Source organism: Pelophylax lessonae (assembly GCF_965119305.1).
Source record: "Pelophylax lessonae genome assembly, chromosome: 9".
Lineage (NCBI taxonomy): Eukaryota > Metazoa > Chordata > Amphibia > Anura > Ranidae > Pelophylax > Pelophylax lessonae.
Genome location: NC_138776.1, coordinates 140,147,512 through 140,166,670, shown reverse-complemented (window position 1 = coordinate 140,166,670; position 19,159 = coordinate 140,147,512). Strand labels below are relative to the sequence as shown.

Genomic DNA, 19,159 nt, shown 5'->3' with positions numbered 1-19,159 from the left:
TCACTTCGGCTCGCAGAGTGTCGGAACTGGCGGCTTTGTCCTGCAAGTCTCCGTACCTGGTTGTTCATTTGGATAAGGTGGTCTTGCGACCTAATCCTTCTTTTCTACCGAAACGAGTTTCGGAATTCCATCTTAACGAGGATATTGTTTTGCCTTCGTTGTGCACGAAGCCTAAACATCCGAAGGAGGTGAGATTGCACTCTCTGGATGTTGTTCGGGCGATAAGGGTTTACCTTAAATCGACTGAGTCTTTTCGTAAGACTGACTCCTTGTTTGTTCTTCCAGAGGGTCCTCGGAAGGGCATGGCGGCTTCGGCCTCTACCATTGCCAAATGGATCAGGCAGACCATTGAACAGGCCTATGCCTTGCAGGGGAAGGTTCCCCCTGTGCCTGTGAAGGCGCACTCTACTAGATCACTGAGTACGTCTTGGGCCTGCCGTCATGGGGCTTCTGTAGCCCAGGTGTGTAAGGCGGCGACTTGGTCGACCGTACACACTTTCACAAAATTCTACAAAGTAGATGTTCAGGCATCGGCGGATGCTTCCTTTGGCCGCAAGGTTCTTAGTGCGGCTGTTCCATAGGGTCCCTTGTTGGGGACTCCTGGCTGTTGGGATAGTTTTTTTTTGTATCCCCTGGTTTTTTTGTCTTTTCCTGGGTTGTTGCTCCTGTTGAGCACTTATTTTTGCTGTTGCCCAGCTGGTTTCCTTCCTTTGGTAAGGTTCCTTTCTTTGATGTGGAGACTGCGTTGCCTTTCGGCGCGGATGCGTTTCCCACCCCTCATGTTTGCACTGCTTTGGGACGTCCCCATATGTGACGAATATGAAGAGGCGGCGACTGTCGGAGGACGTAAGAGAAAACGGAATTTTTGTAAAATCTTACCTGTAAAATTCCTTTCTCTGAGTCCTCCGACAGTCGCCGCCCCCGCCCCTCTTTTGGGGTTTGAAGGTATACTCTACTGCTATTCCACTAAAACTGAGATATGGTTGCAGGAAGTAGGAGGGTATTGACTGAGGGGACCACCCCTTGAGGGTGGGATATGTTAAAGCTTTATTGTTAACATATTCTGTTGCCTAGCTACTCCTTCGGAGAAAAGTCTAATACCCCATATGTGACGAATATGAAGAGGCGGCGACTGTCGGAGGACTCAGAGAAAGGAATTTTACAGGTAAGATTTTACAAAAATTCCGTTTTTGGTAACAAATGCAGCATTATAAATGAACAGACCTCTATGGTGATCCTAAAACCTATGCATCATTTCTCATAGTTTATATACACTCACCCGCCACTTTATTAGGTACCCCTTGCTAGTTACCATTTTGGATCCCCTTTTGCCTTCAGAACTGCCTTAATTCTTCATGGCATAGATTTAACAAGGTGTTGGAAACATTCCTCAGAGATTTTGGTCCATATTGACACAAAAGCATCATGCAGTTGCTGGAGATTTAACGGCTGCACATCCATGCGAATCTCTCGTTCCACTACATCCCAAAGGTGCTCTATTTAATTGAGATTGAATTCTGATGTTCTTCGGACGCTGAGTTACAGCAAGCTTGCTTTTGCCTTTAGTCTTAAAGTGGATGTAAACCCTCACATATACTAAGTGAAGTAAATAGCCTCAGATGTTACACAGAGATGGGACAAATATCCCTACATAAAGTTTACATGTAATTGTGCTGTCTTCAGCTTTCTACACTGTTTAAAAAGTGCACATTCTGTTAGGATTTCCTTTTCCTGATTCACCTGTGGGTGTGGCTTCTTGCCATACACTGTGAGACAGCTGACTGGAGGAATGGCACACACCCCCTCTCCACATAGGCAAAAACATGAAGAGCTTTGCTGTGAATAGACAAGCTCTCTGCTAATCTATAATCAGCACACACCCCGACACAAAATTCAGCTTGGTTTTATCTCAGTTGATGGAGAACTTGTCAGAAGTTCTCATGCTGATAACCGAGCCGAGCAGGAGAAAGCCACGGGATTTAGGGCTTTGAAGAGAGATAAGTAGACACTACAGATAGATGTGCCCAGATACAATTTCATGAATTGGGTTTACATCCGCTTTAATGTATGCAAGTTAAAGCCGTCAGGTAACTAGCCTTTTCAGAGAGAGGCCAGCAATAGTAGAAGCTGTACTTCTAACAAATGTACTTAACAGACTTAATACTGGTAACAACACAAGAGCATTTTGTCACAGATGAATGATGCGTTTCAAATGTGCAGCTAAAAAATGTTTTAATCTACTTTCGTTTTGTACAGAAACCCCCAGTGCCAGCACCAGTTAAATCTAAAAGTCCCTCCACTCGGATTGGGAAACTACAAGTAACTATAGAGTTTTACATTTACTGTTCTCTCCTAATTTCTTCTGCACCAACATTTTCCTTTGAGAAAGAATGAGAAAATCTCTGAAAACTAAATTTCTTTTGCATTTCCTCACTGGTAATACTTGCAGCTGGAATGGATTTACCTTGGGTGGTGCATGTATCTTATACCTTTCTTAATATTCTTTGTCTAATTCCCTTTTGGCTTCAGCTACAGGTCCTGCAAAATCTACCATACAGTATTTTTGCATTAATATGGCAAGCATTAAGTAGGCATCAGCTAATCCACTTCTCATTTATTTACAGGCAAATTTGCACATCAACCCAGCAGCATTGTTACCAGGTGCAGTTTCTAAACTGTCTGGCCTGAGGCATACTATTCCAGAGGCAGATATTTCAGGTTTACCTGTTGCAGAGAGCAGTCCAAGTTTAGATGTTGGCAGAAAAAGTGGGGAAGGAGTAAGCTTTGAGACCCCTGCACAGGTGGACACCCTTCATAGTGCTAATAAGGTAATAACACATCTCTCTTTTGCCTGTAAATGTGAATATGGTCACCCACACATAATTCATGGTCTCAAAGTTCGAAAAATTTCAGCGAAACGTAAACCTATTTTTTATTTAGAGCTGTAGGTTGAGCGAGGAAGAGAATGCCTACGTTAGCTTATCGGAATTTATCAGCCTTCTTGCCTGCCTAATTGATTATTTCCACAGACAGTTGCCAGCTGGCAAACCTAAGATGATCAACAAGTCCAGCGATTGTAAATGAAAACACTGCAGAAAACATTGATGTGTTTAAGGATTTAATAACCTTTATTGAACATTTCTAACCTGGGCTTATGTTTGACACAAAGTTAAATTGGTGGGTTTAGTTTCGCTTTAAGTCAATTGCTTCGCCACAGTTCCAGAAAATTGGTTCTTCGATGTTTTATATGACAACTACTCGGCTTATTTGTGAAATCAGCGGTGGCAGTTGAAAACTCACCCATCATTGACCATGAATACTAGTCCACAAAGTGGTGGAATGCATTAGCAGCTATATTTTGTGCCTTCCTCTCTCTAAAGACTTTTGTACTCCTGAACATTGCTGGTTTTATTCCATTCATCCACCACTTGCAGCATCCCTGTTGTTGCCTTATGAGTTTATGCGTAATCTCCATTACTGTGGCCTGAGGAGGAGTTATGTATAAATCCCCATTAGAGATTGTAAATATTAATGTAAATATATATATATGTACGAGATATTGAGTTTTGATTTTACATTTAGTTGATATAGGATTATCAATTGTATGAAATTGTGTGACTTCAGTCTGCAGTCAGTAGTAGGAATCCAGTCTAACAAGTCCATTTTAAAGGCCAGCCGGCTATTCACATTTAAACACATAAAAAGTATCCCATTCAACAAGTCTGTTCGCTGGGAGGTAGCCTGTTGATATGCCTAATGGTGTCACCCTGCGATCACATTTCTGGGAGCCAGACTTTCTGGGGCCAATGAAACTAGGATGAATAGACTATGTCATGTCCGCCCTGATTTCGGTCAAAGAACTCTCATTAAGATATGCAATGAGGATGAGCCATCTGTTGAGGGGTGGGCCATGGGCCTCAAGGATAAATCTTGCATATCTTAATTAGCAATTTCAGAGCTACGCCACAGTTATGAATAAATTCCCCCCCCCCCCCCAACAGAGAGGAGTGGTTAGCAAGAGGCTGAATTATGCTAGGGGAGGGGGAAATTGTCCTATCCTGAACCAGATACGCCCAGAGGGTGGAACAGAGAAGGATAGCTGAACCAATCAGAATAGCCCTATACAAGGCAATGCAATATGGTTCTTTATTAGCAAAGGTGGAGATAGAGTGACTTCCTGTTTGACATGGAAGACCAGGAGGAAACACTCAAGTGAAGGGTAACTATGAAGGATTAAGGTTTACATTGTTTGTCCTCTTTGTGTCGGTCATAGTGTGTTTGTATATGAGTATATACTCTATATTTGTTCAGTTAAACTAGGAATATTTTATATTTTGTAGTATGTACAATAGTTAGATTGTTGTAAATTAATTTAGGCTTTTCAAACTATATACCAATAAATAATTGCTGTGTTAAAGCTTTCATTCATAGTCAAAGAACTCTCATTTTTAACCCAAATATTGTCTGAGGTAAATTAAATCTCATATCTTTCGGGTAACACTATATACTTGTTTTCAATAACATAAGCGGCTAGCTTGTATAATATACTGTTTGTACACTGTGTGCACAATTAGGCAAGTTGCATTTTTCAGGATTAATTTAATTATTGAACAACTACAGTGGTCTCGGTCAATCCAAAATGTTAATAAACCTTAAATCTGAAAATTTAACAAAGTAAAAGTGAGGTTTGGGAGTAAAAGTGAGGTTTGGGCTTTCTTAGGAGAATGTGTGTGCACAATTACTGGGCAACTATTGGTGTGCAGAATTACTATGCAACTAAATGAAAAATGAACATTTCTCTGTCGCTCATTGACAGACGTAGTCCTCGTTGTTTCAACACGCTCGGGTTATGCTGCCCTCTACAGGAGTAGGACTAGACAGGAAAGAAAACACTCTGGCCATACCTTAGGGGCAGTCCCAGAGGGTATATCCTCTCTCTCTCTCTCTCTCTCTGCTACAGCAAATCAGTTTTTTTCTGTCTAGTTAGGAGTAAGGACCTAGATACCGTGCTGGGATCTTCGGTCCTGGCAGGATTTTTTTCTTAGAAAAGATTTTTTAGACAGCTTTTTTTCTCCAGTGTTCCTGTGAGATCTTCAAGCCTATTCGGTGACCCGAATATTGGCCTTTCTGCAAAAGGGGGTTGAGCAGAAACTAGCCTTGAGCACCATCAAGGGTCAGGTTTCAGCATTAGCAATCTTCTTTCAGAAGCCTTGGGCTACAAAATCCTTGGTGCGGAATTTCATCCAGGGGGTGCGGCACCTGGCTCCACCAGTCCGTGCGCCCTTACCGCCTTGGGATCTTAATTTGGTTTTGTCGGTTCTGCAGAAACCTCCCTTTGAAAACATCAGGGAGATTCCCTTGCTGACTTTATCCCAGAAGGTAGCCTTCTTAGTGGCTATCACTTCTGCACGCAGGGTGTCAGAACTGGCTGCATTGTCATGCCAGTCCCCATACTTAGTGATTCATAGGGATAAGGTAGTTCTTCATCCTAAGCCATCCTTTCTTCCAAAGGTGGTTTCAGACTTTCATCTGAATGAAGATATTGTACTACCTTCCTTGTGTCCTCAGCCCAATCATCATCGGGAACATGCGTTGCATTCCTTGGATGTGGTTCGGGCAATCAGGGTATACCTGAAAGCTACGGAATCGTTCCGTAAGACGGATTCACCTTTTGTGATCACGGATGGCCCCAGAAAGGGGTTGCCTGCATCTGCCGCGACTATCTCCAAATGGATTAGACAGACGGTGGTACAGGCTTATTCTATTAAGGGTCGGAGTCCTCCGTTCCCTGTTAGGGCGCACTCCACTCGAGCGCTCAGTACTTCCTGGGCCTTCCGCCATCAGGCGTCAGTGGTCCAGGTATGTAAGGCGGCCACCTGGTCGTCGGTACATACCTTTACAAAATTTTATAAGATTGATGTGATGGCATCGGCGGATGCCTCATTTGGCCGCAAGGTTTTGCAGGCCGCAATTTGAGGAGACCGGTGGTCTACCTCGAGGGTTTTTTTTTCTGTTGGAATTTTCTGTTGAGTCTCATCTTTGATTGATGAGCATTGAAGACTTCTAGTTGGCACCGGTTGGGCCTTCTAGATTGGATTTAATTTCCATTTTCCCACCCCTCATTTGTGGTACTGCTTTGGGACGTCCCGAGTGTGTTGAATCAACGAGGACTAAGTCTGTCAATGAGCGACAGAGAAAAATGGATTTTTGTAAGATCTTACCGTAAAATCCTTTTCTCTTAAGCTCATTGACAGACGTAGTACCCGCCCCTCTGTTTTTGAGTTGGGTTGGGTTAAATTCTCTAAACACTGCTTTGTGACATAACTGATTTGCTGTAGCAGAGAGAGAGAGGATATACCCTCTGGGACTGCCCCTAAGGTGTGGCCAGAGTGTTTTCTTTCCTGTCTAGTCCTACTCCTGTAGAGGGCAGCATAACCCGAGTGTGTTGAATCAACGAGGACTACGTCTGTCAATGAGCTTAAGAGAAAAGGATTTTACGGTAAGATCTTACAAAAATCCATTTTTTCCCATCTCACTTGTTTATTTTCATCTGTTAAAGTTAAAATCCCAAACCTCTCAAAATGTACAAATAAATATTTCAGACATTTAAAAAAACAGAAAAAATCTGTGACCAATATAGCCACCCTTTTCAATAACAGTCATAAGCCATCCATTCATGGAGTCTGTTGGTTTCTTGATCTGTGGATAATTAACTTTTTGTGCAGCAGCATCCACAGCCTCCCAGACACTGTTCAGAGAGGTGTACTGTTTTCCTTCACCATAAATTTCCCATTTAAGAGGGGCCCACAAGTTCACAACAGGGCCATGTCATTATTTTTTCACTTTCACCCTAACAATAAAATACCTGCATCTACAGACCTCCACGATCTAATACTAATCTATATCTAGCCCTGTAAAAAAAGAAGTCTGTATACATACCTTATTTAAATATAGAGAGGTGAATGAAAGCGAGCCTTTCTTTCCACTTAGATTTGTTTTATCTTTGTCTTTAAGGGGTTAAACGCTTTGCTGTTTGTATAATGATCAGCTTTAAATAATCAGGTTTTATTTTACTAAGTATTCTCTTAAATTTTCTTCTTAATCTGATTTGTCCTTTTTATTCTGAACTTATTTGCTGATTGTCTCTTCCTCAGTCTCGTGCCAAGGTTACTGGAAAGCGGAGACCTCCTACAAGAATGGGCCGAAAACATGCATCCCAAGATTCCGGTGAAGCCGGAGATATTAGCGATTCACCAGCAATATCTCCCACACAAGATACATTATCTGAAGCAACACTTGCTCAGTCAAACTGGCAACTAGATAAAGAGGAGCCTATTCCCAGCATGAAGCTGTCATTCTCTGAGAATGATGTACAGTCCAGAACAAAACCAAAACCGCCTGTAAATCCTCTCACCCCTGATGTTAAAGATTTGTTTGGTTCAGATCTCTTTGGCAGTAGTTCATTACCTGACTCAGGTACTTCCATGCAGAAAGAAAAGCTTCCTGTGAACGAAGCTTTGAGCCAGCCTAGGGAAGAGGTTAATAAACCTTCAGCTTCTGTCTTTGATGCTGATGGTAGTGATGATGACCTCTTTAAATCAGTCAAGGAAAAACACAAGAAGACATTCAAACCCACATCTCTGCTAGATGATGAACCTGACGATGATCTCTTTGGAGCCCAAAAACCTCCTAAAAAAGTAGACGTTCAGCCTGTTCCACCCAAAAAGACTACAGCAGATATATTTGAGGTATGTGTTTGATTCAGGAGTATGGTATACCACCTCTGACTGATCCATTTGAGGTTGAATTTTGAGTTTTTCTTAACCACTTTTCTACCAGGGCAATTTAAAATTTTTTGCACATGTAAAAATCAGCATTTTTGCTGGAATATTACTTAAAACTCCCTAAAAAAAAAAAAAAAAAAAAAAAAAGGATGTTCTGATGGCTAAGTTCCTGTAGAATAATATGGTCAAAGTTGCATTTTTTTTTTTTTTTTTTTTATTTCACGTTATTCACACAGATTTTTTTTATCAAATGCTGTTCTCAGAAAAAAAAAATACTCTAAAATAACCAACAAACACAAATTAAAACCCATTTTAAAGATTCAATACAAAAGATGGGGTTGTCCCACGTAAATAGATACCAAGCATGCCAAGTCTTAAAATTGCGCACGCCTGTAAAGCATTAAAAATTATGGTACCCAAAATTGTCCATAGGCTATGCTTTGAAAGCCTTTACAGGTTATTGGTTTGCAGTTAACCATTCATTTAAGTGGTTATAAAGGCAAAAAGGTTTGACAGCAGCATCCATGAGCTTGTTTTAGCCCCAGGACTTTTATAAACGTATGTTAGTAGACAAGGGGTTAAATTTATAGCAGCTAAAATATTTTTATTGTAACTTCCCTAATATTTTTTATATTTGTCCTTTCTTTTTAATATTTTTAAGGATGACATATTTGCAGCAGAAGCCATTAAGCCAGCGAAGAAGCCAAAAGAGAAGAAAACAGCATCTGAAGCAAATCTGTTTGATGATAATTCAGATATTTTTGCTGATCTCACACATAAACCTAAAGAGAAGAAATCAAAAAAGAAAGTGGAGGCCAAGTCCATATTTGATGATGATATGGGTATGTATAGCTTGGGTTGTTGACTCTTAGAAAGAAAACCCAGGGCAAGTGTCAGGCTTGGAATGTACTGACAGGAGTTAGACATTAGGTGAGAATTGGCCACTTTAGTTACCCTCAGGCAGAGTGGGGTTCTGGAGAAGGTAACCGCATTGACCTCCCCCCATCCCTTTGAAGGAGATAGGGATTGTAAAAGGCAAAAAAAAGCCATCTCATTTGCATTGTTTGCACTCACCTGAAGCACCCCAACGCCCTCTGCCTTCAAGTACTTCCTTCCTGGTGAAAGGACAGGCAAGTGCACAGCTTTGACCTACTGCACTATGTAGAGGGCCCCCTCTGGACATCTACTGGGCCTTAGGCTTCTGCCTAGGTTGCCTTGTGGATATTCCTACTCTGATTAACGTATTTCTCTTGTATTGCTAGCATGAAAGATGCAAGTTAAAGTATAGTCATTTGCATTTGTCTTGTCTCTTTGCTCTCCCTTTCCCTGCAATTTTCCCGTTTTTTTTCTCTTTTTTTTTTTTTTTTTTCTCCTTCTGATTCTGATTTGTTCCTCGAATGATCTGCCAAGGTGCCCCTTTTTATCTCTTCATTACATGTACATTTTTTTTTTTTTATGACAGATTTTCTGTTCAATTTCCCTCTTAGTCAAAGCTCCCACAGACTTCAGCAGGTAAAGCTGATCTGTAGTGCAACGTGTACAGAAAGCAGTTTTCAAAGCTCTCAGCAAGCTTCAAGAGTCTTTCTTAAAGCCCTTAAATCACCCTTCAGCTCCAGTGAATGCAGATCTTATTATGAGTGTTGCCTGTATCTTTACAACTAGCTAGGTGCAAGCTCCTGCATCTATAGCAGCTTGCAACACTGAAGAAATGACAGCAGCAGGGATGGATCAAGGGTGCAGGGATCAGTATGGGGGGGTGATTGGACTGGCAGGGGGGACAAACTTTGATCCCCTCCAAGCCCCAGCAGCACCTGAAGCCGACAGGAGTGGCAGGGGAGGGATGGCGACTCCTAAAGGTAGCAGCAGGGCATCGGCTTTGCTGGGGGGATCGAACCAAGCTGGGGGGGGAGGGGGATGAAGGGGATAGGAGAGTGGGGGGGAGCAATTTTAGGTGACTGGGAGCGAGCGGGAGGTGGAGAGGCTGGGGACACGGAAACGCAGCGGGGGGGGGGGGGGGGGTTGCGGTCATGTGGTCATGTTTGAGGTTAATAACACTGATCAGTGAATTGTAATCAGCTGATCAAATTTATAGAATTGTTTAGCAGAGTCTGCTGAGCAATTCTGTTATACGCTCATGGTCATTGAAGTGACCATGAGCTTATAGGAGAGAGAGAAATTAGGTCTGTTGCTGCAAGCAGTGCTGTAGGTCCGTACACAGTACCTGGCAGTAAAAGGGTTAACCCAACCAGCTTTGGGTGCTGTCCCAGGGTTTGGCTGACTGACACTTTATTGCACCCACTGCTTTTTTCTGTCAATACAGAAAGTCTGCTGAGTTCAGTTTATTATATGCTGTGTGGTTCATTTAAAGGGGTATACATTGTGTCCGAACCCGAGTGTCAGAAGGGCTAGGGCATTCCCAGGGTGAGGGGGCAGCACAAGAGGACAAGCAAAATATCCAGTGGCCCTCGCTGGGGTAGTGCTACACAAATATTTAAATAACCATTCAAAAAAGCCTCTATTAATTTCAACAATAATAATCCCATAACCTATGCACAGTATCTCACAAAAGTGAGTACACCCCTCACATTTTTGTAAATATTTTATAATCTCTTTTCATGTGACAACACTGAAGAAATGACACTTTGCTACAATGTAAAGTAGTGAGTGTACAGCTTGTATCCCTCAAAATAACTCCTCACACAGCCATTAATGTCTAAACCGCAGGCAACAAAAGTGAGTACACCCCTAAGTGAAAATGTCCAAATTGGGCCCAGTTAGCCATTTTCCCTCCCCGGTGTCATGTGACTCGTTAGTGTTACTAGGTCTCAGTTGTGAATGGGGAGTAGGTGTGTTAAATTTGGTATTCTCACTCTCTCATACTGGTCACTTGAAGTTCAACATGGCACCTCATGGCAAATAACTCTCTGAGGATCTGAAAAAAAAGAATTGTTGCTCTACATAAAAATGGCCTAGGCCAGTGATGGTAAACCTTGGCACCCCAGATGTTTTGGAACTACATTTCCCATGATGCTCAGCTACACCGCAGAGTGCATGAGCATCACGGGAAGTGTAGTTCCAAAACATCTGGGATGCCAAGGTTTGCCATCACTGGCCTAGGCTATAAGAAGGTTACCAAGACCCTGAAACTGAGCTGCAGCACGGTGGTCAGGACCATACAGCGGCTTAACAGGACAGGTTCCACAAGTCATGTTGTAATTGAATGTAATTAAAAATGAGCTTTCCTTTTTAATCTGCAGCTCTGTAATTATCTGTAGAATGCAATGCAATATGGCTACCTGAAGGCACTCTGTACACAGATAGTATACAGATCGCCCCCTGTAATTTCCTACCTGTGTGATTGGTTGACTGATTTTCCTAGAAGTCTGCACTAAGATACAAGTCAGATTTTGAGCACCCCCTACAACAAAAATTTAATTTCTTTTGTTCATTGACAGACACCGCTCCTGTGATTCTTGACCGTTGGGTTATACTGCCCCCTAGGATACTAGGTAGAAACATTCTGACTACACCCATGGGCAGTCCCGGGGGGGTGTACTTCCTCTCTCTGCTATAGTCACTCAGTTTTTTTTCTGCCTAGTCAGGAGTAAGGACCTAGTTCCTTGCTGGGATCTTTGGTCCTGGCAAAACTTTTTAGATAGAAAATTTTTTTCCTCCTAGATTTTTCCTGTGAGATCTACGATCAACTGCCAGACTGGGCGATGGGATCATCTAGATCCAGTGGTCACCCCATTCTGGCCAACGAGCGCACGCAGGCCTCAGCTCCACTGCGACATAGCCTCACTGGGTGCTGGCTCTGCAAGTTAAATGTCTCACAAGGTCGCATACGACCTGGCCTCGGCCTGAGTCACAGCGTTCCTCCTGGTGGACAGCCCCCCATTTCGATGGGGAGGAGGATCTGTTTGGTGTGGTGCCCACCTGGTTCCCGGTATGGTAAGTAGCTGTCCCCCCCCCCCTCTACCCCTTGAGGGTTTTGGGGTGGACGTGGGCCCCTTCTTGGGATGGTCGGACCCCCAGGTACCCCTCCTTCCTGAGGGCCCCCCCTCCTTTCCTAGTCTCTCATCCTGCGCCCCCCACGTATGCTGGGGCTGTTTTCTTTTTTGGGTGGTCTGGCCGCTTTCTTGGGGTGGGGGCAGGGTGCTAACTGGAGATGGGGACTGGGGGGTGTGCTGACAGCGACTGGACAATCGATTGTGCGGGGGGGGCTATACCTAGTGGGGACTCCTGCCAGGGCCCCCTGTCCTGCCTGGATCGGTCCTGAGCCCTGGTCTTCCAATTTCAGGTCCCTGTATGCCCCGTGGTGCAGTGTTTCTATACACGGCAGCCATGTTTGTGTAGTCCATGGCCATTTTCTTGTGGTTTGTCATTGCAAATAGCGCCGGCCATGACAGTCGAGCCCTGTGGGTGGCGATTTTGGCAGTGGGAGCCCCTCCTTCTCTCCTGGTGCTGACTCCTGGATCATTTAGCTTCCTGATCACCGCATGTGTAGTGCAGATTTCCCTGGTGGTTGCAGGTGCCTGTGTCAGCGGGTGGTGAGTCTGGTGGGGTCCTCCCTCTCTTCTGAGGATCGCTCTGTGCCTTGTGCTTGGCAAATAGGTGGTGCTGTCAGCGCGGTGGGAGTTGTCCCTTAGCAGTGTGTTACACTTTTTTTGTGGGGTCCGCCTGGTGACTCGTGGAGTCTTTGGAGCACGTTTCCCCACCTGATCCCCTCTGAATCTGCGGGGTCCCCCAGGTCCCAACCATCTTTTCATGCACTGACGGCGGTCCTGGAGTCCCTTGTGTCCCAGGGGGAGGCAGCCTGCGGGCGACGGGTCAGCATAAAGCACTCCCTGCCTTTCCCCTGCCTCATTTGTCTCCTCAGATCCTGAATCTGATTCGGCTGCCTCGGACGTGGGTCACTCTTCTCGGTCTGCGACCACGCGCCTGGAATCCTCTGATAGTGAAGATGGTTCCTCCATGTCTGGGACCACGCATGAAAAAGGGCTGGTAGATGCACTGATTGCATTTGCGTGAGACCCTGAAGATGGAGGATGCAGCTGAAGCTGTAACGGAGGTGAAGGTACCCTTTGGCACTCTCAAGCCATCCAGAGCAGCAAAGGGGTTTCCTTTTCCTGCCTATTTTGACAGAATTGTCACTAAAGAGTTGGGACGACCAAAGTGTCCCTGTGGGGTTCCTAAGCGCTTTACTAGGCGTTACCCCTATGAGGAGTCCCTTCTTAAGAAGTAGACTATGCCACCGGTGGTGGGCGCTCTGGTTTCCAGATTAAACAAGGCAACCATGATTCCGGGGAAGAGTCCCCGGCCTTTAAGGATCCTGGTGACCAGAAGGCAGGGGCTGTGGCCTGCATTATGTATACCTTAGCTGGTTTGGCAGTGAGGCCGGTATTTATCATTGCCTTAGTGGCACAAACTCTCACCCGTGTGGGCTAAGCTCCTACGCTGTGACCTGGAGGGAGAACAACTCCCTCCTGCCTTTGCTGAGTTGGCGGACCAGCTGGTCCAGGGGCAACAGTTTCTGTCATGCCTCTTTGAATGCGGCTCCCCTGATGGTTTGCCTGTTTTGGCGGTTGACCTTCGACATGTCTTTTGGCTCAAATGCTGGTCTGCGTACTTGACTGATCTTCCCTTTCAAAGAGATCGCCTGTTTGGAGCTACCCTGGATGACATCATTAAAGGTCTCACGGGGGGAGGGATTACCTTTCTTCCGCATGCTACTAAGGGCAAGGAATCTCCCCGTAGACATGGACCTTCCTTCTCATCTCAAGTTTTTTTTTTTTTTTTTTTCATCATCCCTCAGAGTTGACTGACAAGGGCTCGAAGCCTTTCAGGGCCTCCTCTGGCAGATCCAATCAAACCTGGTCTGGCAAGCCGAGAGAGGGCTTCTCCAGACCGACGGAACAGGCTCCTTCTGCATGAAGGTGCGTCCTCACCCATATCGGGGGTGGGGGGACATCTTCGCTGGTTTCGGGACCCATGGACTTTCCTGGTCCAAGACAAGTGGATCCACCAAGTCATTCGGTCCAGCTACAAGATTGAGTTTCGCTCTTGCCTCCCGGCAAGGTTTTTTTCCTTCCATCCTGCGCCTGTCCACAAATCGGTTGCAGGGTCTGTTTGAGGTGGTACAAGACCTGTTCCTTCAAGGGTTGATCGTCCCAGTTCCAACTTCCAATCAGTTTCAGGGTTTTTACTCAAACCTGTTCACAGTCCCCAGAAAGGAAGGCACGTTCACGGTGGTGGCATCCCTGCTTTAGGGGGATTTCTTCGCCTCTGTAGATATCAAGGATGCCTATCTTCACATTCCAATATGTGCCAGTCACCAGCATTTTCTCCGCTTTGCTGTGGGAGAGGAGCATTATCAGTTTGTGCCGTTACCCTTTGGTCTCGCCTCCGCTCCTCGGGTCTTCACAAAAGTGTTGTCTCCGGTGCTAGCCTTGCTATGCCAATGGGGGATCGAGGGACTGGGGTACTTTGATGATCTCCTTCTGCGAGCAGAGTCTCCCTCTGCTGTGGTAGAGAACCTGGAGTTTACTTTACGAACTCTGCAGGAGTTTGGCTGGATTCTGAATTTTCAGAAGTCTGCCCTGGTTCTGTCCACGAGGCTGGACTATTTGGTCCTGACTCTGGACTCAGACGTAGCCAGAGTGCTCCTTCCTCTGGACAAATTCCAGAAATTACAGGCTGCAATTCGGCTCCTGTTGTCCAACAAATGGTCATCCCTCGAGACTTGCATGCGGGTGTTAGGTCTGATGGTATCTACCTTCGAGGTGGTTCTGTTTGCACAGTTCCATTCTAAACAAATGGGACAAGAATCTGCAGTCTCTGGGCAATCATATCTGGCTGAGTCAGGGAACTAAAGAGTCCCTGATATGGTGGCTTTGTTCTCCAGTGCTTTGGCTGGCAAAATCCTTACTTCCCTTGTGTTGGACAATGGTCACCACGGATGCCAGCCTGTCCAGCTGGGAAGGCATCCCCGGCAAGCATTCTGCTCAGGGGAAATGGACGCTGGAAGAGTCCAGACTACTGATCAATGTCCTGGAACTCTGAACGATCAGACTGTGTCTGGATCATTGGACGAATTGTCTTCAGGGATGCCCAATGCACGTTCAATCGGACAATGCCACGGCCGTGGCTTATGTCAATCACCAAGGGGGCACAAGAAGTGCCCTATCGGCTCTGGCGGTAGCCGGCATTCTAAGGTGGGCAGAACAGTTCATTTCAGCCCTCTCTGCCGTACACATTTCCGGGTAGGAAAATTGGCAGGTGGATTACTTCAGTAGGTAGGTGTTGGACCAAGGGGAATGGTCCCTTCATCTGGAGGTGTTTCATCAGCTGTATCCCCAGTGGGGCACCCCGAGGTGGATCTGTTGGCGTCTCGGCTCAACAGAAAGGTGCAGAGGTTTGTGGCTCGATCAAGGGATCCTCTAGGAGACGCCACAGATGCGCCAGTGGCCCCGTGGGGGTCAGTATTGTCTGATCTAAGCCTTCCCTCCTCTCAAGCTTCTGCCCAGCCTCCTACGCAGGATTGAGGCAGAAGGGATTACCGTCATCTTAGTGGCCCTGGACTGGCTTTGCTGGGCCTGGTAAACCAATCTAGTGCGGCTGGTCGCCGACGTTCCTTGGAAGCTTCCTCTCAGGGAGGATCGGCTGTCCCAAGAACTGATCTTCCATCCTCCTTTGCAGTGGCTGGCTTTGACGGCTTGGCTGTTGAATGCCAGGTGCTAAAGGATAGAGGTTTGTCTGAGTTGGTGATTCCTACATTGTTAAAAGCTAGGAAATCAACTTCTAGGAAGATCTACCATTGTTCCTGGAGACTTGCATTGCGTGGTGTGAGTCTCTTGGGGTTCATCCTTGCTCCTCCTCGGTGGCTCGGATCTTAATCTTCCTTCAACGGAGGGCTGAACAGAATTTGGCTTTAGGGCAAGGTATCAGCCTTGGCGGTCTTTTTCCAACGACCTTTTGGCCACATACTCCCTGTTACATACTTCAAGGTGTCCAACATTTGGTCCTCCAGTGCGGGCCCAAGTGCCGCCTTGGGATCTTACTTTGGTGCTTTCAGCTCTACAGAAGCCTCCTTTTGAAAATATTCAGGAGATTCCCCTGCTTATGCTGTCCCAGAAGGTGGCCTTTTTGGTGTCTAGCACTTCTGCATGCAGGGTGTTTGAACTGGCAGCGTTATCCTATCGTTCACCTTATTTGGTGATTCATAAGGATAAGGTGGTGCTTCGCCCCTGTCCCCCATTCCTTCCTAAGGTGGTCTCTGACATTCCATTTGAATGAAGACATTGTGTTGCCTTCTCTGTGTCCCAGGCCTAAACATCCAAAGGAAATTGCCTTGCATGGTCCAGGCAATTGGGCAGTACCTGGCAGCTATGGAGTCTTTCAGGAAGTCACACTCTCTCTTTGCGCTCACAGATGGTCCTCGCAAAGGGTTGTCCGCTTCCTCTGTGACCATTTCTAGATGGATCAGACAGACGGTGGTTCAGGCCTATTCCATCAGGGGTCAGGTTCCTCCTTTCCCTGTCAAGGCCTACTCTACTAGGGAGCTTAGTGCCTCCTGGGCCTTCCGTTATCAAGCGTCAGTGATGCAGGTTTGCATGGCGGCGACCTGGTTATTGGTGCACACTTTTACAAAGTTCTATAAAGTGGATGTGTTGGCATCTGCGGATGCTTCCTTTGGTCGCAAGGTTTTGCAGGCTGCTGTTTAAGGAGACCTGATCCTCTTTGAGGGTGTATTGTTTTTTTTCTCAGGTGGGCTCCAGATGTTTTTGGTTGAGCCCCTGTCACCTGGTTGGCTACGGTTTAGCCTTGGGAATTTTTCTGTTTTCCCCACCCCTCATGTTTGACACTGCTTTCGGATGTCCCAATGGTCAAGAATAACAAGAGCTGTGTCCGTGAATGAACGAAAGAAAATGGGATTTTTGACTTACCATAAAATCCATTTCTCTGATGTTCATTGACAGACACAGCACCCACCCCTCTGTGGAGTTATAATTCCCCTGACACTGCTTGTAACAAAACTATGTGAATATACCCCCTGGGACTGCCCATGGGTGTAGCCAGAATTTTATTCTGCCTAGTGTCCTACTCCTGTAGGGGGCAGTATAACCCAATGGTCAATAATGACAGGAGCGCTGTCCGTCAATGAACATCAGAGAAATGGATTTTATGGTAAGTCAAAAATCCCAAATTCTTTTTTTTTTTTTTTTTTATTGTGTGATACTCTCAAAGGGAAATCTCTTCTAAAGGAATGCAGACCCTGCTACTTTCCTCATTACAGCCCTGCAGGTGCAGCAGCTGACGATTTTAAAACTACTCCCATAAAGATTCACTCAGAACATGGACATAGAAAAACTGTTATTTCTTTAGAATAACAAAAGGTAGGAAACTGCATCCAAGTTTGTTAAAATCCTTGCAATGCATCACCCAGCAGGGGATGTTTTTTTTTTCTTCTTATTAACAAAGGTGGAGTTACTCTTTAGTGTCTGTTAACTGCTGAGCTGACAGATACTCTGTATATAGGCACTGTCCCTATAGACATGCCCAGTCATTTAGGTTGTATTATCTTGAGTTCTCTGATGCTGGAGATCCAATATGAGGGTACACCGGTCAACTGTCTGTAGCTAGTTGTCAATTCTGAATTCAAATCTGTTAAGCAGAGTCTTACCTACATGTATATTGTTTCATCTGCTCAGGACCCATCCGTGTATATAGGGATCTTTTAATTTTAGTTGCAAAAGATAAAAATAATAGGGGGATCTTTAAAAAGAAGTAGCTACCTTTTACCGTTCTTTACCAACGCAAGTTATTTATTCTATATTTCTTTTTATGCAGATGATATATTTTCAACCTCTGCCTCCAGCACGAAGAAAAGCAAACCAAAAGCCAAGTCCACTCCAACATCGGAAACAAAGCAGGACACTAAAGTTTCCACTATGTTTGACGATCCATTAAATGTTCTTGGTAAATGAAGTAAAGCAACCCTTGCAGAGAGGCTGTTTGCTCAGTCTCATGTTAAGGCTTAACATACAATGCATAATAACAGTAGTCACTATTGTACTTACAAGCTGAAGCAGGACAAAGTAACTGTTCTAGCTCTTTTGAAGCACTTACATGTCTGTGCCAAACGTTCATGCCTTGTTAAAACTATGACAAGGGTTCCTCAATGATAGGATAATGCAGGACTGGCTGGTACAGAAACATATCTTCTTGAGACATTCCATTACCCATGTGCTCTGTACAGTTTACCTTCCTTTAGTTGCACTGATACTTTAGCAGAATACATTTTATTGTAATTGTGACCCAGTTGGATTTTATACCTCTGAGCGCAGTTTACTTGCTTTTGATGTGCTGTCACAGCACAACAGCATTTTTGTTCTCTTGTTTGTAAATTGCTTTGAAATGACAGCTATAAAAATATGTGACAATGTTTTTTATGGATAAAGATGGAAACTGGAAAACATTGATGACATTGGAAAGGAATTGGTTATGTTCGATCACTTTTGCTGAAGTTTAATCTGCTTTTAGTTTGCCTACCCTGAAACCTTCTTATCCTCCTCCATCAACGTGCTATGAAAACCTTTGCATAAAATCTTTGTTTTCCTTGTATACCAAATTGTAGACCCAGGGTTGTCATCATTGGGTCCTTTTGTTTCACTAAAGACAGATCGTGCCTGTTGGGAAGGACTAGCAGGGTGCTGCTGTACATGGCTTCCTGAAAACATCACAGCTCCCATTGTGTTCCTCTAAAGCAGGGGCCTGTCCTTCAGCCTTGGGGGGGGGGGGGGGCACACTGTGGTCATTGATAGCAGAAAATGTCCTGGTGTCAGCGGAGTAAACAATGCTACATCTTTAGTAGGAGGAATAGTGCCCCATTATTGGTGTCAGTGAAAGGAATAGTGCCCCATCATTGGTGTCTGTGGGAGGAATAGTGGCCCCTTGTTGGTGTCCTTGGAAGGAATAGTGGCCCCTTGTTGGTGTCCATGGGAGGAATAGTGGCCCCTTGTTGGTGTCCATGGGAGGAATAGTGGCCCCTTGTTGGTGTCCATGGGAGGAATAGTGGCCCCTTGTTGGTGTCCATGGGAGGAATAGTGGCCCCTTGTTGGTGTCCATGGGAGGAATAGTGGCCCCTTGTTGGTGTCCATGGGAGGAATAGTGGCCCCTTGTTGGTGTCCGTGAGAGGAATAGTGGCCCCTTGTTGGTGTCCTTGGAAGGAATAGTGGCCCCTTGTTGGTGTCCGTGAGAGGAATAGTGGCCCCTTGTTGGTGTCCGTGAGAGGAATAGTGGCCCCTTGTTGGTGTCCGTGGGAGGAATAGTGGCCCCTTGTTGGTGTCCGTGGGAGGAATAGTGGCCCCTTGTTG

The 19,159-nt window shown here is 45.3% G+C and overlaps 1 protein-coding gene across 1 annotated transcript in view; it reads left to right on the top strand.

The window, feature by feature from the left end:
* Positions 1-18,218, top strand: part of WASHC2C (WASH complex subunit 2C) — an 87,870-nt gene extending 69,652 nt beyond the window's left edge. Inside the window, exons 26-30 of the mRNA XM_082268900.1 lie at positions 2,257-2,319; positions 2,625-2,828; positions 7,155-7,748; positions 8,446-8,626; positions 17,634-18,218. Coding sequence (XP_082125026.1) covers positions 2,257-2,319; positions 2,625-2,828; positions 7,155-7,748; positions 8,446-8,626; positions 17,634-17,770 — 1,179 coding nt within the window. The 3' untranslated portion in view covers positions 17,771-18,218. The remainder of the gene's footprint in view (positions 1-2,256; positions 2,320-2,624; positions 2,829-7,154; positions 7,749-8,445; positions 8,627-17,633) is intronic.
* Positions 18,219-19,159: the final 941 nt, after the last annotated feature.